The 15085-nt window shown below is 45.0% G+C and overlaps 1 protein-coding gene across 13 annotated transcripts in view; it reads right to left on the bottom strand.

Moving 5' to 3' along the window:
• Positions 1-15085, bottom strand: part of AGBL2 (AGBL carboxypeptidase 2) — a 75592-nt gene that overhangs the window by 43170 nt on the left and 17337 nt on the right. For 8 of the 13 annotated variants that reach the window (XR_012423231.1, XR_012423232.1, XM_065529482.2 and 5 more), the window contains 4 exons: positions 11151-11304; positions 9140-9922; positions 5072-5228; positions 546-672 (listed from right to left, as the gene is read on the bottom strand). Coding sequence is in view for 6 of the 13 variants with exons in the window: in XM_065529482.2 (XP_065385554.1) it covers positions 546-672; positions 5072-5228; positions 9140-9922; positions 11151-11304 (1221 nt within the window). In the remaining 7 variants the exon portion in view is untranslated. The remainder of the gene's footprint in view (positions 1-545; positions 673-5071; positions 5229-9139; positions 9923-11150; positions 11305-15085) is intronic. The other 5 variants (XR_012423233.1, XR_012423234.1, XR_012423235.1 and 2 more) reach the window with 1 other exon arrangement.

Here is a 15085-nt window from a genome sequence, read left to right as displayed (position 1 = left end):
CTGGGATTACAGGCTTGAGCCACCGCGCCCGGCCCAGGTTTTTTTTGTTTGTTTGTTTTGAGACGGAGTCTTGCTCTGTCACCCAGGCTGGAGTGCAGGGGCACGATCTTGGCTCACTGCAACCTTCCTCTCCCGGGTTCAAGCGATTCTCCCGCCTCAGCCTCCAGAGTAGCTGGGACTACAGGTGCGTGCCACCACACCTGCCTAATGTTTAGTAGACATGCGGTTTCACCATGTTGGCCACGCTGGTCTTGATCTCCTAACCTCGTGATCTGCCTGCCTCGGCCTCCTGAAGTGCTGGGATTACAGGCATGAGCCACCACACCTGGCCTGATTCCAGGTCTTCAGCAACCACTATGCCATACTGCTCCATCAAATATTATATTTCACATTCATATTTTGGGCACTCAAATTTAGCGTAAGTCTAGACAAAGAAATCCTCTAGATCAGTTATCTCCCCAGCATTCAAAGGCATTTCATCTCCCTGATGCTTTGCTTGGATTTCCCTTCCTATGCTGGTCTATGATATACAAAGGAGAATGTACCCAGGGTGGACCCGCCAAAGGTAGACTCCATGGTGTAGCTGTTTAGGATTCCCATCCGCCACATAACAACTCGTCCCGTTCCTTCTTTGCATTTTTGGACCTTGAAATTACAACTGTGAAAAGAGAACTAAAAGAAATCCAAATTTTCTGTTAATCAAAATCAGCAAATGTAAAATGTCTAAGATTCATTAATATGATACAAGAATAGTTTCCTTGGGGTCCATATGTTATTTCCCAAAGCATGTTCCACAAAATACTAATTTGGAGGGATGTTAACGGGTATTACAGGGGAAAAAGGAGTTCTGTGGTCATGTTAGTCAGGGAGACAAAGGGTTAACAAAAGTAAACAGGCTTTCTCTGCAAGCCCTCTTAGAGTGTTTAATATGTGGACTGTTATCTTTCAAAGGGAAGAGAGTACATTTGCAATTTGTTTTCCAAACGTTTTTGCCCATGAACTCTTCCTTCCTGTTGTCTCCACCCCACTCCCCCAAGGAGAATTTTGCAGGACTAGGTTTCCTAGAACATCTGTTTGGCATTCAAGGCACTAGCCAACCTTTCTAAGACGTATTTTCTGCCACTCCCCAACTTGAACCCCTAAATCTAGTTGTGTTTATATTCTCTCTATGATATGTGTATTCCTCACCCCCATAATCTCTGCCTGGAACTCTCTCTCCCTTACACTAATCTTATTACTTGGAGTTCAATATACTCCATTATCTTTTATGACCCCTCAGCCCTTGTGCCTCACTTGGAGTTTGTAATATACACTTGGCACCTCTCTCTATCCACCCTATCCTGCTAAAAATTTTTTGCAGTTGGAAGGTATCTCATTGTCCAGTGATTTTTAAATTGTGCTCTGTGGAATCCAGGGGTTCTACTGAGAAGCCTCAGGGCATTTCTGCTTCAAGGAGGGAAGGAGCAGAGGAGACAGGTTTCCCTGCTTCAATTAGTTTGTTTTAGATATGGGTTCTGGGTGTGATTTCCTGAAAAAAAAAGAAAAGAAGAGAAGAAAAGGAAAAGAAGAAAAGAAAAGAAGGACAGGAAAGGAAAGGAGAAAGAAAGAAAGGAGAAAGAGAAAGAGAGAGAGAAAGGAAGAAAGAAAAGAAGAGAAGAGAAAAAAAGAAAAGAAAAAAGAGAAGAGAACAGAAAGAGAGGCCGGGCATGGTGGCTCATGCCTGTAATACCAGCACTTTGGGAGGCTGAGGCAGGCCAATCACCTGAGGTCAGGAATCTGAGACCAGCCTGGCCAACATGGCGAAACCCTGACTGTACTAAAAATACAAAAAAATTAGCCAGGCATGGCAGTATGCACCTGTAATCACAGCTACTCAGGAGGCTGAGGCAGAAGAATTGCTTGAACCTGGGAGGAGGAGGTTGCAGTGAGCTGAGATCACACCACTGACTCCGGCTTGGGCGACAGAGCAAGACTCAAAAAACAAAAGAGAGAGAGAGGAAGGAAGAAACGCTTCCTCTTTTTCTTTTTTTAAACAAATAAGAGTAACAATACAAAATATTTTTCTCATATATCTTTTTTTTTTTTTTTTTTTTGAGACGGAGTCTCACGCTGTTGCCCAGGCTGGAGTGCAGTGGCGCGATCTCGGCTCACTGCAAGCTCCGCCTCCCGGGTTCCCGCCATTCTCCTGCCTCAGCCTCCTGAGTAGCTGGGACTACAGGCGCCCGCCACCGCGCCCGGCTAATTTTTTGTATTTTTAGTAGAGACGGGGTTTCACTGTGGTCTCGATCTCCTGACCTTGTGATCCGCCCGCCTCGGCCTCCCAAAGTGCTGGGATTACAGGCTTGAGCCACCGCGCCCGGCCTCTCATATATCTTTATGTGAAAAAAATTTGTATTATCGGCCAGGTGTGGTGGCTCATCCCTGTAATCCTAGCACTTTGGGAGGCCGAGGTGGATGGATCATGAGGTCAGGAGATCGAGACCATCCTGGTCAACACAGTGAAAGCCCGTCTCTACTAAAAATACAAAAAAAAAAAAAAAAAATTAGCTGAGCGTGGTAGCTCGTGCCTGTAATCCCAGCTATCCAGGAGGCTGAGGTAGGAGAATCACTTCAACTCAGGAGGCGGAGGTTGCAGTGAGCTGAGATCATGCCACTGCACTCCAGCCTGGGCGACAGAGTGAGACTCCATCTCAAAAAAAAAAAAAAAAATTAAAATACTTTTCTAAAGCCAGTGCAGTGGTTCACACCTGTAATCCCAGCACTTTGGGAGGCTGAGGTGGGAGGGTCACTTGAACCCAGGATTTCAAGACTAGCCTGGGCAACATAGTGAGACGCTGTCTCTATTAAAATAAAAAAGGCTGGGCACGATGGCTTATGCCTGTAATCCCAGCACTTTGGGAGGCCGAGGCAGATGGATCATGAGGTCAGGAGATTGAGACCATCCTGGCTAACATGGTGAAACCCCGTCTCTACTAAAAAATAAAAAAAATTAGCCCGGCCTGGTGGTGGGCACCTGTAGTCCCAGCTACTTGGGAGGCTGAGGCAGGAGAATGGTGTGAACCCGGGAACTGGAGCTTGCAGTGAGCCAAGATCGTGCCACTGCACTCCAGCCTGGGCGACAGAGCAAGACTCCGTCTCAAAAAAAAAAAAAAAAAAAAAAATCCAGTCTAGGCCATGTGCGGTGCGGTGGCTCACACTTGTAATTCCAACACTTTGGGAGACCAAGATGGGCAGATCACGAGGTAAGTTCGAGACCAGCCTGGCCTACATGGTGAAACTCCATCTCTACTAAAAATATAGAATTAGCCAAGCATGGTGGCGCATGTCTGTAATCTCAGCTACTCGGGAGGCTGAGGCAGGAGAATTGCTTGAACCCGGTAGGCAGAGGTTGCAGTGAGTGGATATCGTGTCACTGCACTCCAACCTGGGTGACAGAGCAAGACTACATCTTGAAAAAATAAATAAAAGGACAGGCGTGGTGGTTCACACCTGTAATCCCAGCACTTTGGGAGGCTGAGGTGGGTTAGGAGTTCAAGACCAGCCTCACCAAGATGGTGAAACCCTGTATCTACTAAAAATACAAAAATTAGCCAGGCGTCGTGGCGGGCGCCTGTAATCCCAGATCCTTGGGAGGCTGAGGCAGAGAACTGCTTGAACCCGGGAGGTGGAGGTTGCAGTGAGCTGAGATCGCGCCACTGCACTCCAGCCTGGGCGACAGAACAATACTCTCTCAAAAAAAAAAAAAAAGAAGAAGAAGAAAAAATAAGTAAAATAAATAAATAAATAAAAATTCAATCTACTTTCTTCTTCTGACAGCTACATTTTGTGGATTTATTTACAATGTGAAAAACCAGCTTCTACACCAGTGAAGATTACCTGTATATGCCTGTCACGAAGTTGTTAGTCAATTATTAAAAACTTTTAAATTGTTTTCATTAAGTTCTTTAATATCTTACAATTATTTGTGATCTCCTGTTATATAACCTTTCTTGTGAAGACTCATGACATTAGCATTTTGCTTGTCCTTCAATCTCTTCTTCCAGGGCCAACCACCACAGGATAGGTGATAGATAACTGTATATACTAAGAATTTCAACTTATGGCGGGGCGCAGTAGTTCACACCTGTAATCCCAGCACTTTGGGAGGCCGGGGCAGGCGGATCACTTGAGATCAGGAGTTTGAGAACAGCCTAGCCAACATGGTGAAACCCTGTCTCTACTAAAAGTACAAAAAAAATTAGCTGGGCATGGTTGTGCATGCCTGTAATCTCAACTACTCCGGAGGCTGAGGCAGAAGAATTGCTTGAACCTGGGAGGCAGAGGTTGCAGTGAGCCAAGATTGCACCACTACACTCCAGCCTCGACAGAGCGAGACTCCATCTAAAAAAAAAAAAAAAAAAAAGAATACTACATTTTATTTATCTGTTGATTGGTTAATGGACACAGCAATTCTTTTTTATTTTATTGTTTAGTAGTGGCAGGGGTCTCCCTATGTTGCCCAGGCTGGTCTCAAACTCCTGGGCTCAAGCAATCTGCCCACGTTGGCCTCCCAAAGTGCGAGGATTACAGGCATGAGCCACTGTAGCTGGCAGGACACAACAATTCTTTTTTTTTTTTGAGATGGAGTTTTGCTCTTGTTGCCCAGGCTGGAGTGCAACGGCACGATCTCTGCTCACTGCAACCTCTGCCTCCCAGGTTTAAGCGATTCTCCTGCCTCAGCCTCCCAAGTAACTGGCATTACAGGCATGCACCATCACGTCTGGCTAATTTTTGTATTTTTAATAGAGATAGGGTTTCTCCATGTTGGTCAGGCTGGTCTCGAACTCCTGACCTCAGGTAATCTGCCTGCCTCAGCCCCCCAAAGTGCTGGGATTACAGGTATGAGCCACTGTGCCTGGCCCCACAGCAATTCTTAAAACCACACTTTTCTAAATTCTTGAAGTCTAGGTTGCTGGGATTTACCAAAGATAATAAAAAGAGATACAAAATGCCAAATAAAACACTACCTATAGGAAGCAGTGAGTTCCCAGGTCCCTAACTCAATGGAGAGAAAATTACATTATGTGCTTACCTTATCTGGTGCATTTTTGCTTAACATTAAAGGAAAGACTCGTTCATGAAGCCAGTACTTGCGATTGTTGTTATTACAGCCATACAGGAAGGTATTATTCTTACGACTGTGGCCATGGAAATCACAATATAACAGAACCTCTCTTTCTTCAAGAAGTCTATTGAGGGGGCAAACAAAGGATTCAGTGGACACCCAAATGCATGTAAATAATTAAGGATCATTTGGTATCTCTTCCTTAAATACAGCTGCTGATACTTTCCCTCCTAAGAAAATCTCAACTCCAGTGGCCTTCAATGGACCCTATCTCCATTCTCAGCCACTGCAGAAAACATGTCATCAGCTTGCCTTGCCAGTCAGAGGGACTTGAAATGGAGAATATCTTTTTTCCTTTTTGAGACAGAGTCTTGCTCTGTTGCTCAGGCTGCAGTGTAGTGGCCTGACCATGGCTCACTGTAGCCCTGACTTCCTGGGCTCAAGTCATCTGCCCACCTCAGCCTCCTAAGTAGTTGGGACTACAGGCACACACCAATACACCCAGCTATTTCTATTTCTGTCTTTTTTTTTTTTTTTTTTTTTTTGTAGAGACAGGGTGATATAGGTTGGGTATTTGTCTCTGCCCAAATCTCATGTTGAATATAACCACCAATGTTGGAGGTGGGGTCTAGCGAGAGGTATTTGGATAGTGGGGGTGGATCCCTCATGAGTGGCTTGGGCCATCCCTCATGAGTGGCTTGGGCCATCCCTCTGGTGAAACTTGAGCTCTCACTCTGACTTTGCACAAGATCTGGTTGTTTAAAAATGTGTGACTCATGCCTGTAATCCCAGCACTTTGGGAGGCTGAGGCGGGCGTATCACGAGGTCAGGAGATGGAGACCATCCTGGCTAACATGGTGAAACCCCGTCTCAATTAAAAATACAAAAAATTAGCTGGGCACGGTGGCAGGCACCTGTAGTCCCAGCTACTTGGGAGGCTGAGGCAGAAGAATGGCACGAACCCGGGAGGCAGAGCTTGCAGTGAGCCAAGATCGTGCCACTGCACTCCAGCCTGGGTGACAGAGCAGCGAGGCTCCGTCTCAAAAAAAAAAAAAAAAAAAGTGTAACACCAGCCAGGCATGGTGGCCCACACCTGTAATCCCAGCACTTTGGGAGGCCGAGGTGGGTGGATCACCTGAAGTCAGAAGTTCGAGACCAGCGTGACCAACATAGTGAAACCCCATCTCTACTAAAAATACAAAATTAGCTAGGTGTTGTGGTGCATGCCTGTAATGCCAGCTACTCGGGAGGCTGAGGCAGGAGAATCACTTGAACACAGGAGGCGGAGTTGCCGTAAGCCGAGATTGTACCATTGCACTCCAGCCTGGGCAACAAGAGTGAAACTCTATTTCAAAAAAAAAAAAAAAAAAGAACTCTGTCTCAAAAAAAAAAAAAAAAAAAGTGTGGTACCTCCCCTACACTTATTCTCTCTCTCCTCCTCCTGCTTTCGCCACGTGATATGCCTGCTCCCTCTTTGCCTTCTGCCATAATTGTATGCTTCCTGAGGCCTCCCTAGAAGTTGAGCAGATACTAGCACCATGCTTCTTGTAAAGCTGTAGAACTATGAGCCAATTAAACCTCTTTTCTTTATAAATTACCCCGTCTGAGGGCTTTCTTTCTTTCTTTCTTTCTTTCTTTCTTTCTTTCTTTCTTTCTTTCTTTCTTTCTTTCTTTCTTTCTTTTTTTTTGTTGTTGTTGAGACAGTCTCACTTTGTCACCTAGGCTGGAGTGCAATGGTGTGATCTTGGCTCACTGCAACCGCTGCCTCCCAGGTTCAAGCAGTTCTACTGCTTCAGCCTCCTGAGTAGCTGGGATTACAGGCATGCACCACCATGCCAGGCTAATTTTTGTATTTTTAGTAGAGATGGAGTTTCTCTTTTTTTTTTTTTTTTTTTGAGATAGAGTTTCACTCTTGTTGCCCAGGCTGGAGTGCAATGGCGCAATCTTGGCTTACTGGGCATCTGGGGAGTTTCACCATGTTGGTTAGGCAGGTCTCAAACTCCTGACCTCAAGTGATCTGCCTGCCTCAGCCTCCCAAAGTGCTGGGATTATAGACATGAGCCACCACGACCAGCTAGGTATTTCTTTATAGCAATGCAAGTACAACCTAATACACAGGGTCTCACTATGTTGCCCAGGCTGGTCTCCAACTCCTGGTCTCAAATGATCCTCCTGCCTCAGCCTCTCAAGGTGCTGGGATACAGGCATGAGTCACTGTGCCTGACCAGAAATGGAAAAGTTCTGATGTGAAAAGAGGTGGTGGGTAGCCTTGCGTAAGCTGACAAGTGCAAAAAAGCCTATTGAGAAAAAGGCCACCATGGTGCAGACCTGTGAAGAAAGAGAGGGAGGCAGAGAGTGGGCAGTTGCAGGAAAGAAAAAGAACCAAAGACAGCCTTGATTCCTGACTTTCGAGGGCCAGTTCCTACAAGGCTCAGCTTGTCTTTGTCTCATGATCACCCAGGACACCTATTCCAGCTTTCCAAACATGTTCACTTTCCCCATGATGAGTATAGCAACAACAATGCTACACATTTATAATGTGCCAGGTATTACAGCAAATATATCATGTGATTATCTCAATCCTCTCAGTAACCGCCCAGGGCAGGTATTATTATCCCCATTTTACAGATGAGAAAGCTGAAGCTCAGACACATTATATCACTTAGCCAAGGTCACAGAACCAGCCAACAGTAAAAACAGGTCTCAAACTCAGGCCTGTCTGACTCTGAAACATGTGCTCTTAGCCATGCCTGCCATGGTGCCATCTCAGCTCACTGCAACCTCTGCCTCCCAGGTTCAAGTGATTCTCCTGACTCGGCCACCCAAGTAGCTGGGATTACAGGCGCCTACTACCATGCCCAGCTAATTTTTCTATTTTTAGTAGAGACGGGGTTTCATTATGTTGGCTAGGCTGGTCTCAAACTCCTGACCTCAGGTGATCTGCCTGCCTCAGCCTCCCTAAGTGCTGGGATTACAGGTGTGAACCACTGAGGCTGGCCCACATATTCTTATATGCTGTATTTTCATTTCCAATGGGATGAAAATTCCTTTAAGGCGGGTGCTATTACATTATAACCGTCAATGCTTTTATACAGGCTTGAAAACTGCTGACTGATGCTGTGATTCTTTCTTTGTGATAGGCAATATAATATCGTAAAAGGAATTCAGACTCTGGAATCAGAGAGAGAGCCTGTAATTAAATATCTACTCTGTCACTTAATAGCTTTATGACCTTAGGCCAGTTACTTAACCTATCCAGTTTTCTTTTCTTTTTTTTGAGATGGAGTCTCACTCTGCCACCCAGGCTGGAGTGCTGTGGCATGATCTCGGCTCACTGCAATCTCTACCTCCCTGGTTCAAGCGATTCTCCTGCCTCAGCCTCTTGAGTAGCTGGGATTACAGGCACCCACCAGCATGCCTGGCTAATTTTTGTATTTTTAGTAGAGACTGGGTTTCGCCATGTTGGCCAGGTTGGTCTTAAACTCCTGACCCCAGGTGATCTGCCCACCTCAGCTTCCCAAAATGCTGGGATTACAGTTGTGAGCCACCATGCCTGGCCTTGGTTCTCAATTTCTGTATCATACAACATGAGATATTGACTGTGCCTACCTCATAATGTTAATATGAAGATTAAATGAGTCATGTGTATAATGCATCTATCATACAGCTTGCCACTTCATGCATACACATTTACTAATTGTTAGCTACTATTATTATGATACAAGTCTCATCATGAAGACCTACGAACTCCCCTGAACACTGACCTTTTCCTTTCAATTATTTCATTTACAAGTGAAATGATTCTGATGAAATGTTGCATGTCCAGTTTCAACCCAAAGATAACACATGATTTAAAAGTCTGAAAATTAACAAAGTCACTTGACCGCAAAGAGACTGGTAAGGGCTCTGTCTCCAAAGTCATACTGAATTCCTTTAACAACAAAAGAGACCTCATACCCCATCAGGTAGGGATATCTGGTGCTAGTACTCATAGTCATAGCAGTCACAGAAAGATCAACAGATAAAAAGTCTCACCTTTTGATCATGTTCCTGGTGTACCAAATACAAGGGAAAGACTCCTTCAGAATGGTTTTATAATGCCTGTTCAAATCCCTTCCAGCCAAGGAACACCGATAATTCCCCACAATCACACCATCTGGATTTAACATGGGAAGCACCTTGAAGACAAAAATATCTCTGAGGAGCTGGGCATCTGGGGAGTTGCTAAGGATGAAATCCAAAAAGCCTTTCATAACCCAGGAGCCATTACTTTCCCCAGGGTGGACTCTGGCACTCAAGACCACAGCTTTCTTTGCAGCTGCCTCTTGAGGGGTCTGGGATGGGTTGGTGATGGTGAGCAAGTAAACGGTATTTCCTGCTAGGCTTCTGCATAAAGTTTGGAGCTTGCAGAACTGAGACTGGATGGGGTTGTTTGCCACTGACAGGAGGTAGCATTGCAAATCAGTGTATGTATATGGGTAGAAGTGTGCAAAGAAGCAAGTGTCCTGGTCATATGGAAACTGAATGGTCCATGTGAGACAGTAGAAGGGCTGCTGCCCATCATCCATGTTGTTCTTGTAGTACTTGATTTCATTTCCTTCTCTCCTCCAGCCAATATTGCGCGTGTTGGCATCCATTTGGGAGTATAAGAGTGGCTTCATTCCTACAGTATAAAGACTCTTGGGTTTTAGCAAGTTGACAATGGTGAAGCGATAGGTGGCATCTTTTCTGGTGTTCTGAACACGAAAATAAAACCACTGAGTGTGTCTGTTAGTGTAGAGGTCGGTTCGCAAGGTGAGTTCATACTCATAGGTGTCTCTGTAATGGAGAAAATAGAACAACTCTGTAACCTTACACCCTACCTTAAAAAACAAATTGGGAAAATGTTGTTTTCTCCTGGTAAAAACAGGTCTTATTACAACAGACAAACCTGCGACCTTAATCATTTATTCTCTGTAATCCCAGCACTTTGGGAGGCTGAGGTGGGCAGATCACCTGAGGTCAGGAGTTCAAGACCAGCCTGGCCAACATGGTGAAACCCTGTCTTTACTAAATGTACCAAAAAAAAAAAAAAAAGAAAAAAAAATTAGCCAGGCATGGTGGCGGGTGCCTGTAATCCCAGCTACTCGGGAGTCTGAAGCAAGAGAATCACTTGAACCCACGAGGTGTAGGTTGCAGTGAGCCAAGATTGCGCCATTGCTCTCCAGCCTGGGCAACAGAGCAAGACTCCATCTTGAGAAAAACAAAATAAAACAAAACAAAAAATAAGGAAGTATATCTGTGGTACTGCCATAGAAAAACACCTGAAATTTATGAAGTGGAAAAAAAAATTGCCAATTTGCAAAACAATATGTACGTATACCATTAACCAATTTTTATTTTAATAATATATAAATGGATGGACGCAGTGGCTCACACCTGTAATCCCAGCACTTAGGGAGGCCAAGAAGGGCAGATCACGAGGTCAGGAGATCAAAACCATCCTGGCTAACATGGTGAAACCCCATCTCTACCAAAAATACAAACAAATTAGCCGGGCGTGGTGGCAGGCGTCTGTAGTCCCAGCTACTCAGGAAGCTGAAGCAGGAGAATGGCGTGAACCCGGGAGGCGGAGCTTGCAGTGAGCCAAGACTGCGCCACTGCACTAGAGCCTGGGCAACAGAGCGAGACTCCATCTCAAATTTATGTATATTACATGTACACACACAGAAAAAAATTAAGGCATATACACAAACAATATTTGCTGCATCTAGGAAGTATAACTATAGGAATTTTTATGTTACATATTTTTACTAATACAAATTTTAGGTGAGCTCTAATTTCTTCTATAAGCAAAGTAAACAATTTAGAAAATATTTTATTTTGGGGAAAAACATAAGTAATAATTACTCCATTTTTCTTCATCCCCATAACCATTTTCCTTCACCCCCATAACCATTTCCCATCACTTCTTTCTTTCTTGCAAATACTTCTGATTCCTAATATAATTCCTGAAGACACCTTTTAGTCACTCCAGTTATCATCCCTTTGGGAAACTGTTACTCACACTCTGACAGCTTTTTGCAGATTCCCACTCTCAAACCTTGATTCAAACAGTAGAGTATTATCTTCTGGTCCTTGCAACGTGACAGCAAGTTCCTTGATAATTCCTTGTTTGCCTCCCACTCTGGAACTGGTGAAATAGGAACCTTCTGTAGGCACTGCAGAGAAAAGAGACATATTTAGGTTAGGTTCTACTCAGAATCCACTCATTCAGCAAATACTTACTGAGCCCTTCTAAGTGGTCATCACTATTCTACACCAACAACAATGAAATTTCTAATTTTCAACTATCTTTGCAAAGACTTTTAATCTTCTTTTTTTTTTTTTTTTTGAGACAGAGTCTCACTCTGTCACCCAGGCTGGAGTGCAGTGACACAATCTCGGCTCACTGCAAGCTCCGCCTCTGGGGTTCATGCCATTCTCCTGCCTCAGCCTCCCAAGCAGCTGGGACTACACGTGTCCACCACCATGCCCAGCTAATTTTTTGTATTTTGAGTAGAGATGGGGTTTCACTGTGTTAGCAAGGGCGGTCTCGATCTCTTGACCTCGTGATCCACCCACCTCGGCCTCCCAAAGTGTTGGGATTACAGGCATGAGCCACTGCACCTGGCTACTGAACATTAATTTTGTTTTTAAATGAATTATGCTTTTTGTGTCATATCCAGAATCCACTGCCACATCCAAGGTCATGAAGATTTATTCCTATGTTTTCTTTGTTTGAGACAGGGTCTCACTCTATCACCCAGGCTGGAGTGCAGTGGCATGAATCACAGTTCACAGCAGCCTCTACCTTTCGTGCTCAAGTGATCCTCCCACCTCAGCCTCCTGAGTAGCTGGGACCACAGGAGTGCACCACCACACCCAACTAATTGTTTAATTTTTTTGTAGAGATGAGGTCTCACTATGTCACCCAGGCTGTTCTTGAGCTCCAGGGCCCAAGCGATCCTCCTTCTTCAGTCTCCCAAAGTGCTGAGTTTACAGGTATGAGCCATTGCATCCCGCAGATCCCTGTTTCTTTCTTTCCTCCCTTCCTCTCTCCCTCCCTTCTTTCCTTCCTTCCTTTCTTTGACAGGGTCTTGCTCTGTCACCCAGGCTGGAGTACAGTGGCACAATCATATCTCATGGCAGCCTCAAACATCTGAGTTCAAGTGAACCTCCTGCCTCAGCCTCCTGAGTAGCCTGGACTACAGGCGTGTACCACCCTGCCCGGCTCCTTTGTTTTAAGATTTTTATAGTTTCAGTACTTATCTTTAGGCCATGGATCCATTTTGGATTAAGTTTTAAACATGGTATGAAGTAGGGATTCAATTTCATTCTTTTTTTTTTTTTTTTTTTTTTTTTGAGACGGAGTCTCGCTGTGTCTCCCAGGCGGGAGTGCAGTGGCGTGATCTCGGCTCACTGCAAGCTCCGCCTCCCGGGTTCACGCCATTCTCCCGCCTCAGCCTCCCAAGTAGCTGAGACTACAGGTGCCCACCACCACGCCCGGCTAGTTTTCTGTATTTTTAGTAGAGACGGGGTTTCACCATGTTAGCCAGGATAGTCTCGATCTCCCGACCTCGTGATCCACCCGCCTCGGCCTCCCAAAGTGCTGGGATTACAGGCTTGAGCCACCGCGCCCGGCCTCAATTTCATTCTTTTGAGTGTGGCTATACAGTCATCCCAACACCATTTGTTAACAGAGACTATTCTTTCCCCACTGAACAGTCTTAGCACCCTTGTCAAAAATGAATTTACCAAAAATATATGAGTTTATTTTTGGACTGTCAGTTCTATTTTAGCAATCTATATGCCTACCCTGTGTCAGGATTATACTGTTTTGATTACTGTATGTTCACAGTGTTTTGAAATCAAGAAACGTGAGTCTTCCAATTTTGTACTTCTTTTTCTGTATTGGCTATTCAGGGCCCTTTACAATTCCATATAAATTTGAGGATTATCTTTTCAATTTCTGCATAAAAGCCCTTTGAAGTTTCCAGATCCTAGAGGGAATGTGTTCAGTCTTTCCCCACTGAATATGTTATTGTTGTCATGTGTGGGTCACCAGGTGTCTTCTCCATTCCATTATATCAGTGGTCAGCCAGTGACCTGACAGAGATTTCTTAAACAACCAGGGCTTGGCGAGGTGTAATGGCTCATGCCTGTAATCCCAGCACTTTGGGAGGCTGAGGCAGCCTCCTTCAAGGATCACTTGAAGTCAGGAATTCAAGACCAGCCTGGCCAACGTGGTGAAACCTTGTCTCTACCAAAAAGATAAAAAAATTAGCCAGGTGTTGTGGCGGGTGCCTGTAATCCCAGCTACTCAGGAGGCTGAGGCAGGAGAATTGCTTCAACCTGGGAGGCAGAGGTTGCAGTGAGCTGAGACTGTGCCACTACACTCCAGCCTGGACAACAGACCAAGACTCTGTCTCAAAAAAAACAAAAAAACAAAAACAAAAATGCCACAACAAAGGCTCGGCATGGTAGTTCATGCCTGTAATCCCAGCACTTTGGGAGGCTGAGGTGGGTGGATCTCCTGAGGTCAGGAGTTTGAGATCAGCCTGGCCGATATGGTGAAACGCTGTCTCTCTACTAAAAATGCAAAAATTAGCCAGGTGTGATGGTAGGCACCTGTAATTCTAGCTACTTGGGAGGCTGAGGCAGGAGAATCGCTTGAACCTGGGAGGCAGAGATTGCAGTGAGCTGAAACACACCACTGCACTTCAGCCTGGGTGACGAGAGTGAAACTCTGTCTCAAAAAAAAAAAAAAAAAAAAAGAGTTGAGGGGAACGGGACCTGTAATCCCTGCACTTTGGGAGGTTGAAGTGGGTGGATTGCTTGAGCACAGGAGTTTGAGACTGGCCTGGGCAATGGCGAAACCCTGTCTCTACTAATCATACAAAAAATTAGCTGGGCAGGGTGGTACATGCCTGTAGCCCCAGCTACTCAGGAGGCTAAGGTTGGACAATTCACTTGAGCCTGTGAGGTGGAAGACACAATGAGCCATGTTCATCTCACTGCACTCCAGCCTAGGCGACAGAGGAAGATTCTAAAATTTTTTAAAAAGAGTTGGGAAACATTTTTTCCTCTTGTTTTCAGAGTTGGTGAAATATTGGTATTATTTCATCTTTAAATGTTTGACAGAATTCAAACAAACCAACCAGGTGCGGTGGGTCACGCCTGTAATCTTAGCACTGTGGGAGGCGGAGGCAGGTGGATCACTTGAGGCTGGAAGTTTGAGACCAGCCTGGCCAATATGGTGAAACTCTGTCTGTACTAAAAATATGAAAAAAAAAAAAAAAAATTAGCTGGGGCGTGGTGGTGCACACCTGTAATCCCAGCTACTCTGGAGGCTGAGGAACAAAAATCGCTTGAACCCAGAAGGTGGAGGTTGCAGTGAGGTGAGATCCTACCATGAATCCCAGCCTGGGTGACAGAGTGAGACTCTGTCTCAAAAAAAAAAAAAAAAAAAAAAAGAAAAGAATTCAAACAAACCTTGTCACGTAAGTCATTTGAGCCTGGGTCTTTTTTTTTTTTTTTTTTTTTTTTGAGATGGAGTCTTGCTCTGTTGCCCAGGCTGGAGTGCAGTGGTGCGATCTCAGCTCACTGCAACCTTCACCTCCTGGTTCAAGCAATTCTCCTGCCTCAGCCTCCCGAGTAGCTGGGACTACAGGTGCACACCACCATACCAGGATACTTTGTATTTTTGGTAGAGAGACAGGGTTTCACCACGTAGGCCAGGCTGGTCTCAAACTCTAGACTTCAGCTGATCCACCTGCCTTGGCCTCCCAAAGTGCTGGAATTAGAGGCCTGAGCTACCAGGTCCCAGGTGGGCCTGGGTTTTCTTCCTGGAAAGATCTCTAATCATTATTTTTTTGTTATAATGTATTTAAACCTTTTATTTCTTCCTTGAGGCAGTTTTGGTAACTTTCTAGCAATTTGTCCTCTTTATCTAAATTGTCT

Source organism: Macaca fascicularis, chromosome 14, assembly GCF_037993035.2.
Source record: "Macaca fascicularis isolate 582-1 chromosome 14, T2T-MFA8v1.1".
Classification (NCBI taxonomy): domain Eukaryota; kingdom Metazoa; phylum Chordata; class Mammalia; order Primates; family Cercopithecidae; genus Macaca; species Macaca fascicularis.
The sequence above is the reverse complement of the archived record's forward strand: the minus strand, read 5'-3'. Positions and strand labels throughout refer to the sequence as shown.